Source organism: Zalophus californianus, chromosome 5 (assembly GCF_009762305.2).
Source record: "Zalophus californianus isolate mZalCal1 chromosome 5, mZalCal1.pri.v2, whole genome shotgun sequence".
NCBI lineage: Eukaryota > Metazoa > Chordata > Mammalia > Carnivora > Otariidae > Zalophus > Zalophus californianus.
This window is the reverse complement of record NC_045599.1, coordinates 108,426,334-108,445,678: the sequence shown is the minus strand read 5'-3', so window position 1 is coordinate 108,445,678 and position 19,345 is coordinate 108,426,334. Positions and strand designations below refer to the sequence as shown.

Genomic DNA, 19,345 nt, shown 5'->3' with positions numbered 1-19,345 from the left:
GATTGTTAAGATTCCTTTTTCCAGCTCTAACAGCCTCAGTTTAAGATGTAGTCTTTTCGTTTACTGTCTCTGGCCCCAATTTGCCCATCTGTAAAATGGCACACTGGTGGTTAGGAGCCCCTTTCGGGGACAGAGCAGGCCCCGGGGAGATCCCAGTGTCCCTCCAGCCTCCAAACAGCAAGCTCGGAGGTGCTTGTTCAGCTCAGGCTGACTGCTGGGTAGTGTGAACAGGCTACTCATCCACAGAGTCCTGGTCCCCTCACAAGCTGCATGGGGGCACCTCTACCTTCTACCTCCAGTTACAGGTATATGGAACAGAATGACCAACAATGACCCTAATGGCCCTTATTAACAAAGTTCGGAGAGGGCTTAGTGTAAATTACCTCTTCAGGAAATACTCATCACTAAGTACGATAAAAAATAGTGCATTTGAATGGCAAGGTGCAATAATTTACCTTCTGATTAAGGGCATATATAATACAATTATGAAGAATCCTGCTTAAATTCATTGAGATTCCTGTAATCATTAGTAACTTTCTTGGTACCTCTTTTGAGGCACTGGACTCCGTCTAATTTACACAGCACTTTGACTAACACTGTCTCACTTGACTCCTTACAAAAGCTGAGAAGGTAGAAGCAAGTCAGGCCTAATTTACTCCCATTTCACCACCAGGAAAGGGTACCCAGGGAAGAGGGGAATGCTGACCAAGGTGCAGAGGCTGAGTTGCAAGTTAGGGAAGAGCTGGGACTAGACATCAGATAGCCCGGCTGTCCCCAACAGTGCCTCTCCCCAGTAGTCATGGTTACAACCACTCTGCAACCAACCTTGTCCCCTGGGGCAGTTCCAAGAGGCTATTCAATAAGCCTCCTCCCATATCCAGCCCATCGAGTGTTCTAATTCTTGCCTTGGAGATGGCCAACATCCCAGGCTGTTAGGTCTGGAGCAGGTGGGATCACAGCCCGTCAGAGAGGCCAAGAATTCTCCAAGTGAAGTGTAGGACCGGCTAATCGGTAAGCACCCAAGGGGGCTTCTTAGACACGCAGGTTTCTAGGTCCCATCCCAGACATACTTAATTCCAAAATGTTTGGAATCTGCATTCAGAGTTTCCCTCATCATCCAAACTAAAGTAGCTGATGGAGTCTAACCTACCCCTGTAGTAGTTATTGTCTTCATAGATACTAGACAAGCACTTGTTTACCACTTTGTCTTTCTCCACCTTAGAGTGTAAATTCCATGACGATAGAGACCTTGTTGGCCTGATTGATTGCCAAACCCCGTCTTCTAGACCCCTGCAGGCCCCCAGAGTACGAGGTTAATAAGAATTTATGGAATGTGCACCCAAGTTTGAAATCACTGTCCTACACAACTGGTTCATTTTACAATAGAGAAACAGGCCCACTGAGGAGACACTGCTGCAGTTGGTAAAGGGCAGAGCCAGGGCCAGGATAAAATCTCAGATCTCCAAGTCCCAATCCTGCATCGGTTTAACTCCGCCCAAAGCAATCCTTTAGAAAAAACGAAATGCACTTGAAAGAAAAAACATTTCCTGCCTATAAACACGCGGTTTCGGGGGCTTGGCCGGGCGGGGGGCTGTTGGTAATTCGGCTCCCACTTTGAAGGCATCCTTGTCCCCAAGGGTTAAGGGCCTGCCTTCGGGCCGCGCGTCGAACCCAACTCCGGGCAAAGTCCCAGCCGGGGCCCGCGGGGAGGAGCCAAGTACGGCCCGCGGAGGTGAGGGCGGCTCGCCCAAGGTCACCCAGGCGGCGCTCAGAGGGGCCAGGCCCAGGGGGCGCCAGGGAGCCGGCAGCATCGGTCCGTCCTCGAGGTGGATGGGCACCCCTATCCTTCACCCTGTAAATCAAGGGTGACATTAATGGCTCCTTCTCCCGAATTTGGCGCACCCAACCTAAAGAGCGCGAGCAGGCCCGGTCGGCCGCGTGGCCCGTTCCCATGTGCTCCACCTGCGGACGCTCTGACGCGCTGGCCCTTTAAGACACCTCCCCCTCTTCACCCACCCATCTCTCCTGCCCCCCTCATTGCCCTCCCTCCCGAATTGCATCAGGCACGTGCTCGCCCCCGTCCGGTCAGAGCACCCCTCACCCTCCAGCCCGGGAGGTGCTCCGAAGAATCGGAGGCGAGGGGCGGGGCGGGGCGAGGGGCGGGGCCGCGAGTCTGTGCGCGCGCGCTCCCGCCGCCTTCGCCCGCCCGCGCGTCGCCAAGGGCCGGCCTCGGCGGGCGCGTCCCCGCTGCGCCGTCCCCTCCCCTCGCCCGCCGCGTCGCGAGGCGCGCGCCCGCCCGCCGCCTGCCGCGGATCGCGTGGTCGCCTCGGCTCGCCGCGCCTCTCCCCCGTCCGTCCATATTGCTGCAGCTCCCGAGCCGGGAAGCCCGGGCCGCCCCGGCGGCGGGGGGGAGGGAGGGACTGGACGAGAAGCCTGCCAGGCTCGGGGTGGGGGCGCCTTGCGAGGAACGGGCGGGGGGGGACGCGCGCCGAGGAGGCCTGGACCGCAGAGTGGGGGGCCTTCCTACCCCCCCCCGCCCCGCCAGCGGGCCTCGGATCTACGGCGGCTGCATCCCACCGCGAGGGGGGCCGCGCCTAGCGTGAACCTCGACCCTTCTCCGCAGGGACTGGGGCCCAGCGCCCCGGAGGAAGGCGTCGCGGGTGCCCTGAAAGCCAAGTTCGAGGCGGGGGAGGCAGCCTCGGGCGCGCCCGGCTTCTCCGGGGGGGCGGGCGCGCAGATGGCCACTCAGGTGGAGCCGCTGCTGCCGGGGGGCGCCCCCCTCTTGCAGGCCGAAGAGCACGGGGGTCTAGTGAGGAAGAAGCCGCCGCCGCCGCCGCCGCCCGAGGGCAAGGGCGAGCCCGGGCCGAACGACGTCGGAGGGGGGGAGCCGGACGGCGGCGCCCGGAGACCTCGGCCGCCCTGCGCCAAGCCACACAAGGAGGGCACCGGGCAGCTGGAGCGCGAGAGCCCGCGGCCGCCGCAGCCACCGGGCGCCGAGGGCCTGGCGGCCAGCGACGGGGAGGAGGGCGGCGGCGGTGAGCCGGGCGCTGGCGGAGGAGCGGCCGGAGCTGCGGGCGCCGGGCGCCGAGACTTCGTCGAGGCCCCTCCGCCCAAGGTGAACCCGTGGACTAAGAACGCGCTGCCGCCGGTCCTGGCCACGGTGAACGGACAGTCCCCTCCAGGTGGGTCTCCCTGTTTGCTCTCCTGGGTCCGGGGACCTCTTCCGGGGACTTGAGCGTCCCCTCCCCCAGCGGCCTTCAGGGCCCGGGGGTCCGCCACTGGTCGTGGTGACTCGGGATTTTTTTTTTTTTTAATTGCCTTCTGGCTAATTTGGGTCGCCGTTCCCTCTCTCACACACTCGGGAAGCCGCCCCTGCCGGAGGGCCCAGCCCCCGGGAGCCCATGGCCACTGCCTGGGCCTCAGCGGTTAGTGGGCAACGGCGTGGTCCGGGCCTACCTCGCCAGGAGAGGGTGGGCGCTGGTTTCGGTGAAAAGAGCCCACCCCCCCTCCCGCGTGTTGGTGCCGAAGACGGTTTCTAGCCTAACCCTTTCTCGGGAAGCCCCTCTTCCCACCCCGCCCCACGTTCCCCGTTTTGGTAGCGTTGCGATCGTCCCCATGTTGTAAATGTTTAATGAGCATATGTCATGGGCAGCGAAGCGCCCGGTGATGAGTTCATACCGACCACACGGATTCGGGCTTTAAAAGTTAACAAGTTTTGTTCTTTGGTAGATGATATTAGGTGGTAGAATCGCCATTGGCGACGGGTTGAGGGGTCGGTTACGGGGAGAATGATAAGAGGAAACCCAGGGTGTCATTGAATTCGGTGGTTTCCCTTCCCGATCCCGGGGACCTTCCGCCTCGAGAGGGAGCCGGATGGCGAGTGTGCGGGGATCCAGTTAGGGGTTGGCGGAAAATGTGAGGCGAGGAAGGGGGCATGCGGCGACGCGAGGGGCGTGTGGCGGCGGGGGAGGGAGTGGCCGGGCTGGGCGGGCGGGTGACAGTTGGGCGCCATGCGCCGCGCCGCCGGCCCGCGGGCTGCTCGCGGCCGCTGGGCCTGTGCGTTCGGCGCCCGCCGCCGCGCTCTGGGTAGAAGGCGGGTGCGGGCCGGCGGCGCGGCGCGGCCCGGAGTGTGCGTGTGCGCGAGTGTGAGTGCGCGGCCCCCCTTCCCGGCATTCCTCCGCAGCCGGGACAACGTGGTGCCTCCCCGCGCGGGGAGCGGCATGTGACCGCCGGCCGGTGCTCCTCGCGCCCTCCCTCTCCCTCCCTCGGGTTTTCGGTCCTGTGGACCCGGTCCCTTGGGAGATCCCAGGGGAGCCGTGTCAGCGTGGAGGAAAGGCGGTGAAGAATACGGAGGCTCGTCTCGGCCTCCCTTTGCCGAGACCAGATCGTCGGTTGGGTGGGGGGCGCGCCCTGCCGCCTTCCTTGGCCGGCGCGTAGAGGCACAGCGGCTCTGTTTTGGGTCTTTGCGAAGTGGACCGGTATCAAAACCCGCTTGTAGGTAGAATGTTGGGCCTGTGGCCGTAGCCCTAGTGCTTTAGCAAAACTCCTCCCCTTCTGCAGTCGCTGGTTGAGGCTGACTGGTTTAAACCATCAAAATGGGGAAAGTTGAAGAGGGAGCTTAATGTCTTCACATTCGAGGGATTAGGATCACTCGTAGTCCAAGGGAAACCAGAACAGCCAATTCTGGAAATAACGTGTTGCAATTTTAATTTCTTTTAAGGTTGCTTCATTTGGAGGAGGGGACATTTGGGGTTTACTAATAATACTTCAAACTGTATTCTCTTCCTTCTGCCCTCTCCCCTTCCCCCCTTTCCTTTCCAGAACCCTCTTATGCAAAGGGCAGTGCTGAAACCTCCATTTTCTTGCATATCCCTCCTCATCCACCTACAGAGGGAGGGAAAGCAACTTTAAGACACTCTTTGGTCCTTCCCCCCTCTTTAAACTCAGGGGTATAATCATCCCCAGGAGAGAGCACACCTCAGAAGTTTAAATGGGGCTACTCATGCTGCTGCTGCTGCTTAGCTAATGGTGAACCTGCCTTGTGGGTTTTAAATCAGCCATGACATCAGGTGGTACTGGGTGCCTGAGCTGGCGTTTTGTGCAAGTGCAGGGGCCCTTGATAGGGTGCGTCACTGGGGTTATTGATCGTGGGAAGAAGACAGCTTGGCTGGCATCCCACCTTCCCTGGAGTGGAGAAGCCAACTTGCTTTAAGTGCCCAAAGCAAAATTCTGAGTCTGGTAGTTTTGCTCTGTTCTTGTTTTTCTGGAATCTTAAGGCAAGAAGGTGTCTTGTCTACTAATTGGTTTTTGAACCTTTGGACTAGTTTTTGACAGACTAACTTTGAATTAATCTAGTAGTTTCTCTGTTTAAGTCTGTTGTTAGGGCTTGGATGCTTTTCGAGGGAGAATTCTGTGAATTGTCTGGTAAGGTTGAGATAGTGGCCCTTTTTTTGGAGAGTCTACATGGACTGCTAAGGCCCTTTTTCAGCCCTGATTTTATTTGCAGCTTGGACAAGTTTAAATGTGACATCAATGGAGTGGCAGTGTGGTCTTGGGAATTTTTGTGTTCTGTGATGCATATGTTTTTGGGAGTCTACAGAAATGAGTGCCTCATAAGCTAAAAGCTTTCCAGAGTTTGTTGCAAATGCCTATTTTTAGCCTTCCTTTTGGCTCTGATGCTAGTGGTTTAGTGCTTTAAGGGACACATGCAGTAACTAGTAATAAAATATATTTTTCTATATCCCCCCATTTTTGTGGGCTTGTCTATTCTGGTTTAAGCTTCCACATCTTAACGTTTGTAGTTTTCATTTTAAGTCAGGATTTGCATTTTGGCTTTTTGTATGTCCGTCCCCTAGAATATTTTGAAGACCTTTACATTTTTTTCCTTATTCTAGCCACAATTCTTGTGAGTATGAGGGAAGCAGGATGGGAAACGTTCTGGGGTTAAAACTGCATTGGCCCAAATGCCAGCCCTACCAGTTGCTAGTTGTGCCACCTTGGGCAAGTTACTTTACCCATTCTGTGTCTCAGCTTCTCCGTTTGTATAATAGGGATTAAATTATGATTTATCTGCTTCATGGGGTTGTTGGGAGCATTCACTGTGGTGATAGCCCAGTGCCTGACATGTGGTAGTTTTTCTTCCATGTCTGGGAGACTGGGACTTTGCAGAACTTTTTCTGGGTCTTCTTTTTTTCCACCTGTAAGATGAGGGGGGTAGAGAATGCAGTACTTTCCTTTTCTGGTATTGTGTCAGTACTCCATGAAATATATGGGATCCATCTCCTTAAAAATGGAGTTTTGCTTATCCACAGACTGGAAGGCATATTGTGTATAATCTTAAAGGTTGCTGACCCAAGGAATTGGCTATTTTTGCTTTGGAATGTGGGATGATGAATGCTTTAAAAATAAATTTTAATTTGTTTATTTGCGTTTCATAAAAACTACCTTTGGTAGAGTGCACATGTGCTCTCAGGGCTGTGGGGAAAGAGCATAACTGAACTAAGTTTGCTGTGGCTAGTGCACGTGCAGTGGGTTGAGACCTGAGAATGTATCATCACCACAAGCTTCTGCCTACCCCAGCAGGGGGAATCAGTGGGTTGGTTGTGTGGGACTTCTAACTTCATGTAATAAGAAAATAAAGCAGTGGTGTAGTCCTTGACTTTTTTTTTTTTAAGACTTTTTAAATTTATTTCTCGGGGTGGGGGCACAAGCAGGGGGAGCAGCAGGCAGAGGGAGGAGCAGGGAGCCTGACGTGGGGCTCCGTCCCAGGACCCTGGGATCATGAACTGAGCTGAAGGCAGACGCTTAACCCACTGAGTCACCCAAGCGTCTTAGTGTTCTTGACTTTAAAGGGAAATCTGGCCAGGGTCTCAGACTTGAGCATTTGTGTTCTGGGCATCACTTTTTTCTGTGTTCTTTTGAAGTGCAGCTAACTGATGGCACAAAATAAAGAAGAGGTAAAAATCTCAGCTGACCCAGGGCAATCCCAGGGATCCTCCACCCCACTGAACTGGCCCCAAATAAATCTCTACTCTCTTTCTCTACTTTCCTTCCTAGGTTTAGGCCCTTTCCCAGTCTCCTCCCAGTTGCACTAGGGTGGGACATCTGTGTGGATCTGGGGTATCAGTTTTCAGTCTAGCATCAGAGCTACATCAGACCCTTGCCTTTTCCTTCCCCACCATGAGAAGTGGACTGTGGAAGCAACAGCCCCGCCTAGGAATCCTACAGTCTGCGATTTTGAGTCCCAGCTTTGCTGCTTTTGCTGCTGCTGCTGCTTTTTTTTTTTTTAATTGAGGTAAAATTGACTATTAGTTTGAGATCTGCAACGTGGTTTCAATATTTGTATATATTGAGCTTCGCTTCTAACTTGCTATGCAGTCTTGGGTGAATTACTCAGCCTTTCTGAGCCACCATTTTTTCATCCTCAAAATGAGAATAATGATAGTTACTATTTCTAAAGGTTGTGAGAATTAAAGAAGATAATGTTTATTAAAGCCCTTAGCATAGTGCTGGGCACAGACCATCTAATAGGTGCTACCTATCCAGTATTTGCTATTTTAAAAATTTTGCAATAAATGATCACCATTATTCCACTTCTGATTCTGTTGGTGAGCAGCATGGTGGATACCAGCAACCCCCATGCTTCCTCTGCTTTTTTTTCTTCATCTGAAAATGAGGGAATCAGATTAGGTCTAAATGTCTTCAAAGTATTTTTAGTATCCAAAAAAAAGTTTTTCAGTAACCCGCTCCCCCCACACACACAAAAGAAAGAAACCAAAATAGAGCTTTTTATATGTGTTTCTGTTTGCCATAGCGGTTAAGAACTCAGTTTTGAATCCAAGTTCTGTGAGGGCTAGAGAGACTTCTGGCTTTAGGAACCTAGGCAGATCGCTTGGGGTACATATCAGATACTGTGGAGCAAGCAGACATTATGTGCTTTGCAGTGCTGAGATAGAAAGTACACAGCACTGCCTGTGAAAATACCGCCCCCCGCCAAAGAAGAATTGAACCCAAACCTAATAGAGCCCTAGATCTGTGGACATGGAGGAACAAATTTTTGGACCTTGAGGTAGCAGTCCTCTAGTTTCTGAATGTGAAAAATTCTGCAGGACAGATTATCAATAAATGACATTTTTTAAAAAAGAATTGAGACATCAGTCAAATGCATTGTGTGGATCTTGATTCGAACCGGTTTCAAGAAGACGTTTTGGTGACAACTGAGGAAATCTGATCCCTTTAGATTTATTAAGGAATTACTTGTCAAGAGTGATGAGCTCCATACTGTTGATATAGTGCACCCTCAGCTAAGAACTGCTAGGTTAGCCTCCATAAATGAGGCTTTAAAGCTGTTTTCCTGAAGTTTAAATTACTTTACCCCCTTCTAAAGAAAGCACACAATTAGGACCCTCTGAAAGGGTGGTAGGGGGAGGCTGACTGCCCCCTCAACTTCAGTGTGGGGTGTTTGAGTTGTATACTTCCTGGGGAAGAGAGTGCCTGCTAGGAAGGAAGAGGTATGCCCATTCAGGCTGGGGGTAGGGGGTGGTCTCTGCAGTCTGAAACCCTGAACCTCCTGAGGGGTGGAGTTTCTTAGCTGACCCACCCCCCTGTCTGCAGTGGGCCTAGGCTAGAGTAAGCATTTTTAGAGCTGTTACTCAGCACTTAGTTCCCTCCCAGAGGGAGGTGGGTAGAGGAGGAGCGGGCCTGAAACCACAAAAACCTCTTTAAAATGGAGAGCTTGGCAGATGGGAGTGCCCCTGTTTGCAAAATCCAAGACAAGCTCACAAAGGGGGTAATTAGGGTGCTGGGACCTTGAGAGGGCTCACAGGTGCCTCAGTCTGGGCTCACAAACATCCCTGGCTGGTCCAGAGTTACCTGGTGGAGTGGTCAGGAGAGAGGATGGCCTTACCTTGCTGGAGGTTCCCGAGAGGAAGTAAGTTTTGATACCTGGCTAATGAAAGCGTAGGAGACAGCGGGAAGAGGGAGCAGAAGGATACGTGGTGATGGGATTTAAATCAAACATGGGTAGAGTACCTCTCTCCGTTCTTTCTCACTTGGTGACTTAGCTTGCCTAACCTCTGTTTTTCTTAGTCACAGAATGGAACTAATCCCTGTGCTGAGGTTGTTTTGAGGATCAAATTAATTTAATTTGAGTATGGGGTAGCCCCGTTCATTAGTTAAAAATGTCCCACAGAGGTGTAAGTGGTTTCTGTTCCAGAAGTTGCATTCCAAAGCCAGATATATGTAGTTTCAGTTACCCCTTCTGGGGGGTTATTCATGACTTTCCTAAGTGAGGATGGATAATCAGGAGTTGGCTTAATTTTCAAGTAGTGCTATTTGCGGAAGTTACCAGGGCCATTTGGCCAACTTATGTGGCAGACAGCCTAGGGTTTCTCCCTGAGGGATTTTCTGAGAATCACAGGGACAGTCTTGACTTGGCATCTTTCTTTTGGCTGCACCTTTGGACTGGCAAAGCCATAGGTGTGGGATGTGAGGAGTGTAGGCCTTTATTGATGAATTTTGTAAAGCCAGCCATATAAAACTGTCATGTGTAGTGAGGGGCTTCACCATCTCAGTATGAGGTACTGTTAGTAAACCCAGCTGACCCCCCTCCATCAGAGGCCTTGTTTAGAGGGCACTTTGTTTTTTGTTTGTTTTTTAGTTTGTTGTTTTAAGATTTTATTTATTTGAGAGAGAGCAAGAGTGAGAGTACAAGCGGTGGTGGGTGGGGGGGAACAGCAGAGGGAGAGGGAGAAACAGGCTCCTAGTTGCGCAGGGAGCCCCATGCAGGGTCCCATGGCAGGACCCTGGGATCATCACCTGAGCCAAAGGCAGACACTTGGAATAATCTTCCATACTTGTGATAACCACCTTACCCTCCAGACATGCATTCCAGTAACTCGAGGTAGCCTTTTCTCTTCTCTGCTTTTTAAAATGAAGTTGCAAGCATCTCAGAGGAGCTGAAGTCCCACCGTGGCCAGGAGCCATCTGGATAAATGGTCCACCTGGGTTCTGTATTGTTTTCGCTCTCTTTTTCACGTATACCAGCTTATTTAAGTTCCTGGTGATCCCAAGATATGTAATAGTGATACCATAGTTACCACTTATTGGATATTTGATGTGTTCTAGCCCATGTAATCTGCTAAGTAGGTGGTCTTTTTACCCTGCTTCACAGATGAGGAAAGTGAGACTCAGAAATTAGTAAGCAACTAACTACCCTTCTAATTGCTTGGACAAGAGTCTTGGGTCATCCTTGTCACCTTACATATAATCTACTAGTACATACTTTTGGCTCCTAAAAAGTCTGTCCAAAGCTAAAGACTTTTTACCACCTCCTCTTTTGTCAGCCGAATCCACACACCATTGCTTCTCACCTAGATTGCTGAAGCAGCCTCCTACCTGGTTTCCTGTCACTCTTTCCTCAAGATCCTCTCATGGCTTCTCATCGTGGAATAAAATCCCAAATCCTTAGAGTATTCTCTAATCTACCCTTGATGTGGCTCCCCACATCACCCATTCCCCCCAAGCTCTAACCTTCTCTTTCACCACTTTTCCCATCCAACAGCATTGGTCTTTGCTTTTCTTAGAGTATGTTGTGTACTCTCTGCTTCAGGGGTTTGGTTCTGGAATGCTCTTTCCCCAGATAGCCACATGGCTCACACTGTCATTTTGTTCAGGTTCCTGTTCAGATAATTAGTGAATGAACGGATAAATCTCATACTTTGACAGAATCACACAGCACATTTTGAGTTCGGCATAGAAAATACCACAGTGAATAACAAAAATCTGTGTTGGGAAGGAGTACATGCACTCACAATCCAGTATGGAAGGTGCTGTGTTAAGAAAGGGTTGGGATTCTCTGGGAGTGTAGCAGGGGTACCCAACTCAAGTCTAGGTCAGAGAATTCTTTTTTTTTTTTTTAATTTTTATTTATTGAGAGAGAGAATGGTAGAGAGAGAGCATGAGATGGAGGAAGGTCAGAGGGAGAAGCAGACTCCCTGCTGAGCAGGGAGCCCGATGCGGGACTCGATCCCGGGACCCCAGGATCATGACCTGAGCCGAAGGCAGTCGCTTAACCAACTGAGCCACCCAGGCACCCCTAGGTCAGAGAATTCTTTCTGGAGGAAGCAACAGCTAACTCCCTTGAAATGGGAAGGATGGGTAGGAGTTACTTGAGAAAAAGCCTGGAAAGAGCTCATGCTTGGTGGAGCGAAGGCCTTAGGGTTCAGGGAATTGAGTAAATTCCCTGTGGCTGTTGTGTAGATGACTTAGATAAATTGTGATTTTAACTGGAAGGCATAGAGAAGCCGTTAAAGATTTTAAATGAGGGAATGGCATGGTCAGAGTTTTTCTTTTGAAAGATTATCCTGGCCACATGAGAACCTCTTAAGAGTATATGGTTTGGGGTTTCCTGTCTGATCCTTTGGGGCAAGGTTCCCAGATTACAAAAGGGAGCAGATTTCCAAGTCATTCCTGAAGTGTTGGGCAATTATCAGCTGTCATCCTTTAGGCATAGGGAGCGGCTCCAGTTTATGAGATTTCTCTGACCTTTCAGAAGGCCACATTAGCTGGAATGCATCTCAGTTGCCGGAAGAAGCCAGTTTCTGATGGAGCTGAGCTCACGCTTGAACTTAAAGCCACCAGCCTGCTTCACCCTGATGCGGCGGCACAGGCCCAAAAGAGGAAGCCCTGGAAGTAGCAGGGAACGGGGCTGGCGTGGCAACTCCCACCTCCACCAGGGGAGGCACCCCTGTGGCAGGACTTCCTGGGCTCACGTAAGCTGCCTGCCGTCAGCCCCTCCACAGCTTGGCTTTGTTGGCTTTTCCACAGATGGCCGCATGCACAAGGTTTCCTTCCATCAGAGCCCCCTCCCCTCAGCTTAATTCAGCTCGTTTTACACTTGGGTTGGGAGTAGTGGGGCTGCATTTGATAGAAGGCTATAGTAAGTCCCTGAGAATGTGGGGCTATAATCAGGCTCACCCAGCCCAGTGCCCAGTTGTCAACTCTGTCCCCATTGCTGTGCTCTCTTTCCCTTCTTTTATTTATTTTTTTTAAGATTTTATTTATTCACTTGACAGAGGGAGACACAGAGAGAGGGAACACAAGCAGGGGGAGTGGGAGAGGGAGAAGCAGGCTTCCTGAGGACCAGGGAGCCTGATGTGGGGCTTGATCCCAGGACCCTGGGATCATGACCTGAGCCGAAGGCAGACGCTCAACGACTGAGCCACCCAGGTGCCCCTCCTCTTTTTTTTAAAGATTGACTTAATTATTTTAGAGAGAGGGCAGGGGAGGGGCAGAGAGAGAGTCTTAAGTACACTCCCCGATGAGTGCGGAGCCACCGTGGGGTGACCCCCGAGATCACGACCTGAACTGAAACCAGAAGTGGACGCTCAACCAACTGCGCCACCCAGGCACCTCTCCCTTCTTTTTGAGAGGAAGGAGTATTTAGAGCTGGAAGGGACCCCAGAGGTCACTGATTGTAAACCCCTGTTTACAGCTTGGTACTTCAGGCCTTGAAAGGAAATAGGGAGTTGCTCAGGATCACAGTTCAAAGTAGGGCTGAGACTTGAACCCAGTCCTCTTGGTTTCCACTCCAGTTCTATTTTCACTCCACCTCTGGAGGCAGAAGTAGAATGGGGTGGTTGAACAGGGACTTTGGAGTCAGTCGAGCATAGTTTGACTTAGCGCCAGCCACTTAGCAACTGAGTGCCCTTGGACAGGTTGGTAATGTCTAGGCTCCAGTAAATGGAGTTATATCTAGAGTACTCACGCATTGGAGTCCCTGTTGAAAATGAGGTAGATGAACATGAGAGCTCAGCCAGAGCCTGGCAAACAAGAAGAAGTGACAGTTCTGAGAGTGTTAAGGACTTAGTTTTGACCTGTGTCTTCATTTGCTAACAGAGGTCAGGTGCCAAAGCCAGTCTTTCTATGTCTTCCTCAGTCCTCTGCCCCTTGATCCCTTCTGTTTGGTTCTGAGCATAGACAGGAAGGCAGCCCATGGTACTTCTTAGAGCTAGCTCTTCAGACCCTGTCTTGGCTGTCAGGCAACTGTAGAGTAGAGGGGGACTTAAGGAGTCACTGGGGGCTATAATCCTGCAGCGAGAAGCCCACGTTGTGGTGCTTAGGAGTGCACTAGTAGTAGAATATCAGTGAGAAATGGTGCTTCGAAGTGAAACCCTCTTACTCCATCTTTGATGTCTTTCTCCAGCTTGGGGTTTGTTTGGGGGGAGCGGAGGTCTCTGTTTGTTTGCGGGGAGCAGAGGTCTCTGTTTTTCCTATTCTGTGTATATGTATTAACAGCAGCACGAGAGAGATGCCAATTATGTGCATAGAATAGCCTGGCTTAGGTTTTCCTCCAGGTGGAGCTGAATGTAGGAGTAGAGTTTGGACTGGTGAGAGCAAGGTTCTTGGGTGTGGGAAGCCGGATGCTGCTGCTGGGGAATGTGGGAGGGAGACAGGAAATCAGGAACATAGAGGAGGCAGCTCACTGGGATGCTTGCACCTTTCTATGAGCAGGGAATGGTTGAAGGAACTAGGATTATTAGTCTTTGATTAAAGAATCAAAGTTTGGGGTGGGTGGAAATGCTGGCTCTTCTGAAATACAGCATTTGAATAGACCTGCTTCCTGTGTGCCTGTGGGTAAAGCCGTGATGGCAAATGGGAGGTAGAAGGTCAAGAAGTAACTTTGAACAGTGTCCCCAAATGGATTTAGCTGTTCACAAGGTGTACTGAGTTTCTTGATGTGGTGATAATACTTAAAACGGGTTGGGTGGTGATTTGCCCCAGGGGCCGGCAGCTACAGATTTGCAAAAGTACTTGCCCAAATTTGTTCATTCAGAAATTTTTGAGTACTTGTAGGTGCCAGTCCCTGAAATCTGAATTTAGGTAGACGATTTAGGGGCTGTCATGATGGGGCTTTCATTCTGAAAGGCAGAAGTCACAGATTGGCATCCCTTATCTTACATCCTCAGGCCCATTCCAGCCAACTCACAGGTTTTTAAAAAAATTTTTATTTATTTTTTATTTTTAAGATTTTATTTATTCATCTGTTTCAGAGAGAGCACATGTGAGAGTGGGGGGAAGAGCAGAGGGACAGGGACAAGCTGACTCCACATTGAGTGCAAAGCCGGACATGGGGCCCAATCCCACTACCCCAACATCATGACCTGAGCTGAAATCAAGAGTCAGAAGCCCAACCGAGCCACCCAAGTGCGCCTCCCCCTTTAAAGATTTAACTTATTGACAGGTTTTGATTGGCTTTGAATTTAAAAACAATTTAAAGTAATCACCTGTGTTTTAAAAGTCAAGAAAATTTATCTGGAAACTTAAGAAATTTGCAGCTTTAAGAGGGCAGACTCAATATGCAAAAAAGAAACCCCACAAAAACAAAACCCATTGAATTTTATACTTTGAATTGATGAATAACCTGGTATGTGAATGATAACAGTAAAGCTGTTACAGAAAAGAATGAGAAGAGCTGGCCACACTGAACCTCTGTTGCTTTATGAGTGCTGTCCAGTGGCAGTACCTACCCCACTTTAGACTAGGACACCAGCATGTGTCCGCTTGGCCCGGACTTTGAATGTTTGGTCATACAAAGAGAGGATAGCAGTCTGTCCAGCCTGCAAGCTGAGGAGCATCCGTATGGAAGGAATTTGAGAGAGGAGGGGAGGGAAGACTTCAAGGCCTATGGCAGGAATTGGGAGTCCCTAGAGGGGACTCCTTAACCCATGGGGGGAGACCAGACATCACTGGACATCGTGGCCTGAGGTCCCAGAACCGTGATAGAATGCTGTCTGAGAGCTAAGGGATGGGAAAACTGGCTTATGTTAGGTCCCATTGAGCCTTTCCCCTCCCCTATCTGAAATGGGTATGGCATCTTTGATCTCAGTCTCTAAGGCCCCTTCCAGCTCAAACACTGTTGGTGTGAGAGTGGCTAAGGCAGGTGTTACTAGTTCTTAGATGAAAAGGGAAAAGATCCTGACTAGGTCTTATGTCATTGGAGCATTGAATTCTCTCTGGGAGAAGAGACACTGGAAAGAAGCTTCCCCAAGGCAGGCCTGCTCCTCACACCATTGTTGGTGTGAACCCTGTACTAGGGGTAGGATGGAGAGCTCTGGGCAGGAAACTGGAGACCAGCCTTCTAGTCCCAGCTGTTTGGCTCACTTGCTAAGACACTTTGGGCAACTTACTGAGCCTGTTTGGACTTCCTTTTCCTCTTCTGTAAATGAAAGTGGTTAAGCCAGAAGATCTTTCAAGGTCCTTTCCTCCTAGGGTTAAGTTTGATATATCAAACTGGAGATGAAAACTACACTGTTGAGAAAGATTTCATTTAAAGGGGATTGCTTCCCCCCACCCGATTGGACCAGCGTTAGTGTTATACCTGAGAGCTTGACCAAGGCTTTGGGATTCTTCGACCTAGGCATGAGACATTCTGCCTTAGGCTTCTGGAAAATGCTGGGCTAAGATGAGCTGCCGCAGAAGGTTATGAGTAACCCATTGCAGTGTATAAACAGTGGTGGCCTGTCTCTTGACAGAAATGTCATTGAGAAGATTCTGCCATCCTGTACCTGGTTACACTTGATTGTTGCTGAGACCACCCCCCTGCTTCTGGCTCTGAGATTTAGAATCTCTGTCTTGCAGAGGCCAGGGTCAAAGTATCCCTCAGTGGAAGGGAAGCTGGCCCACCCATCTCAAGAGACTTGAGTATTCAGAGTCCTCAGGCTAATCAAGAGAAGCACCAGGGCTTGAACCTAACCTTTGTGTGAAAGGAACTAACTTGGCTACCAGCAAAGTGAAAATCATTTAACACATTTGAGTAACCTACTGAGTATTAGACCATGGAATAGTGATGGGAACAAGACAGGGGGGCTGCCCTCATAGTTTACATTCTAGTGGGGAGACATAGTAAACCAACAACGTAGTTCTTGCTATTGCTGCCTAACCAATCACCCCAAACTTAGTAACATAAAAAAAACAACCATTGGTTCACTGAATTGTATATGGGTCAGGATTAGGACAGGGCTCAGCCAGGTGAGTCTTTTCTGTATGGCAGTAATAGAGGTATCTGATGTCATGGTCTGGAGGGCCCACCATGCTTCACTTGCATTTTTGGCACCTTGGCAGGGATGGCTGGAAGGCTGAGGTCAGCTGGAACTCGAGTGCCCTCAGGTACCCTCTCCAGCCTGGGTGTTTCAGAGTAGTAGGACTTACTGTGCAGTGGCTTAGTGCTCCCATACCGAGCTTTTCAAGAGACAGGAAGTAGATGCTGTCAATATTATAAGGTCTGGGCCAGAGCACTAGCACAACATCACTTTACCATAGTGTGATAGAGGTCACAGATCCTGCTGAGAATGAAGGGAAGGGGTCATGGGCCCTGCCTTTCATTGGGAGGAGTGTCCGTTTGCAGCCATCTTTAATACTACAGGGCAGCTGCTGATAGTGCTAAGTGCTGTGAGAGAAACAAAGCAAGGCAGTTTGCAAGAGAAGTGGGGATGTGTGGCTGGGGACAGCTTCAAACACCTGTCAGGGAGGGCCTCTAAGGATGAGCCCAGATGAGATTGATAAGGAGCATGGTGGTGAGCATTCTTGCCTGGAGGAACAGCAAATACTAGGTGGTGATGAGTTCAGAGATCTGCAAGGAACAGACCAAGAGGCCTTTGAATGAGAGGCGAGGGGCCCAAAAACTCAGAAGCAAGAGGCCTTGGGAGGCCAGTTTAGGGAGTTTGGATTCTGTTCTGAAAGCATTGAGAGAGGAGGTAGCGTGATAGGATTTCTGCTTGAGGGTTACTTTGTCTTTTGCAGAATGGACTGGCGGGGGGTGGGGTGGGCACGGAGACCCCTTGGAGACTTCTACAATAGTCTGGGGAAGAGATGGAAAGGAGTGGATGATGGCACGGTGACTGGGCCAGATTTTTTTTGACCTTACTCTTTTCCTTTGAGGCTAGGCCACTTAAAAGGAAGTTTTCTGATTGCTGTTTCTTACTTCCTCCTGTGTGTCCAGAAGCCAAATTATTGTCATATGATGCCCATTAATAAGAAGAGGATGGCCTGAGGCAGGCAGATGTTTTACCTGGGTTCTGGGTCTCTTGGCTCCAGGGCAGCTTCCCTTGGTCTATCTCCCGCTCCCTGCCCCAGGGTGGAGGCAGAGTGAGAGTGTGGTAAGTAGCTTGGGGGCACTAGCAGGAGCTGGGGCTGGGATGGTGGGGCTGCAGGGATTGGGAATGAGCGCCATGTGGGCTCTTAGTGTCACAGTTTTCTGTTCTGACTTCTTGTCAGAAACTGCAGTGGCTTTTTAATTTCAGGTAAGATCTTCAGGGTCGGGTCAGAGCAAACTGAAATCTGTGGATCCAAGTTCTGTTTTCAGCCCTGCTCTCTTGATTCTCCTGGCTGGACCTTCATTTCTCACAACTTGTAAGAAGGGATTGGGTATGAATGCATTGCTCATCTATCACTAAAGTGCCTTTATCATGTCCCTGGGCTAGCCAGGTGTCCTAGAATCTGCCTCATGGGTAGCTTGTCTTAAGGACAGATGTCCCAGACCCTCTACTTCTGACATGATTATCAAACTTCTGAGCCACCATACCATCTCATTCATTATCTAGGTTCATTTTCACAAAAACCCTGTGGGATCTGACTACAGTTCTAATCCTCATTTTATGGATGAGAAAACAGAAGAGTTCAGAGAGGTTCAGTAATTTTGCTTAAGTGTATGCAGCATTTAGTAAGTAGCTGGGATTGCATCTCCTGGCACACTGACTCCAGAGACCCTGCAGTACTTACCATCTAGCTTTGCATTCTTCCAGACCACAGAAGTATACATACCCTACCTGGAAAATTTTCTGGGAGAGAGAGGATCCATATAGATCTTCAGGCAGCAGGAATCTGTACAGGACCCTGGTGCCCCAGCCTGGACTTCCAGTTCTGTCCCCTGGCCACCTTTAGTGGGTGTGAGCCAGGCCCTGGAACTTCTGATCTTGCAGAGGAGCCCTGGCCCCACTTTCCCCAGAAATGTTCCTCCTCCGCTCTGTCAGGCATCCCACTGCCTGCTGGAAAGAGCTGTGCTGACTTTGTGGTTTCTCAGGCATGGCCTCCGGGCCAGGTGTGGCGGGGCGGTGGCTCTCTGCAGGCTTTGGGAGGCTCTCTGGCTCTTCCTAGAGGGGATGGGAAATACTGTTACGTGTTGGGCCTTTTAACTTCTTTCAAAGGGGAAATCTTTTCAATTTATTTAAGCGACCAATTCATTGTAGAAAAATGTCCACCAACCACCATAAACACTACTAAGCAACCACATCCTTTTAGACTAGTGTTGCCTAATAGAAATACAACACAAGCTATGTGGATAATTTTGAATTTTTTAGTAGCCATAGTTTAAAAAAAGTAAAGATAGGTGAAATCAACTTAAATGGTATAACCCAAGACAAGAGATTATCATTTCGACATATGATCAGCATAAAAGTTATTAGTGAAATATCTTACATTCTTTGTACTAAATGTTTGAAATTTGGTTTGTCTTTTACACTTAAAAATATTTCTTGATTTGGACTGCCCACATTACAGGTGCTCAGCATCCACACATGGCTAGTGACTGTTGTATTGGACAGCACGTTTCTATACTTTTTTTGACTCTGGGTGTATACACATGCTTCTTTAAAAAAAAATGGGATCATAATATGACCTGTACCCCCTTCCCCTCCCCCACATTTAGAAACAAAAGCTTTCAAGGGCACTTATCTGCTTGTAATCTTCAAAGCAGCCCTTGGTAACAAAGGTAGCATTTTCCTGATGAGAACGGTTGAGCTGACCAGTGCTACATCACTGCAGCTGCCTGCACACACGCGCACCCCCCCACCTCTGCTGCCTCTGAAGCTGCCACTCCTTCACTGCCCCCTGCAGGCACCTGGAGTTGCCCCAGCCCACTGAGCCCAGGCCAGAATTCACATGCACCATGTGCACATGCCCGCACATACTGGGCACTTTGCTGAGGAAAGCAGGCCCCCATAGGGGAGGCTATTGACCAAGGCTGCCCTACAGGGATGCAAGTTTTTAAAACACAGGCACGCTGATGCCCAGGTTAGTGCTCTTTCCACCACACTTACCTGTCCTCCAAGAGCTTACTGCTTGGGTTTGCAACTCGCCAGAGTACAAAAATTCAGCCTGGGGGGTGGTGGCAGCAGAGGCTTTCATTTGGGTTTGTTCTGGGGTTCCCCCAAGCCCATGGTACATGCCCCATGAAGAAGAGACGAGCTAGGTCAGAGTGGGTGCAGAAAGGGACATGGTTTGACCTGGAGGAGGTTCAGACTTAGAAATCTCTAAAGAACTTTTTGTCAGGCAACCCTGCCCCCACTAG

The 19,345-nt window shown here is 50.1% G+C and overlaps 1 protein-coding gene across 3 annotated transcripts in view; it reads left to right on the top strand.

Moving 5' to 3' along the window:
- Positions 1–2,329: 2,329 nt before the first annotated feature.
- LARP1 (La ribonucleoprotein 1, translational regulator) overlaps positions 2,330–19,345 on the top strand; it is a 55,292-nt gene continuing 38,276 nt past the window's right edge. Inside the window, exon 1 of one of the 3 annotated variants that reach the window (XM_027606890.2) lies at positions 2,330–3,182. In XM_027606890.2, the coding sequence (XP_027462691.1) occupies positions 2,738–3,182 (445 nt within the window). In that variant the 5' untranslated portion in view covers positions 2,330–2,737. The remainder of the gene's footprint in view (positions 3,183–19,345) is intronic. The other 2 variants (XR_003522318.2, XM_027606889.2) reach the window with 2 other exon arrangements.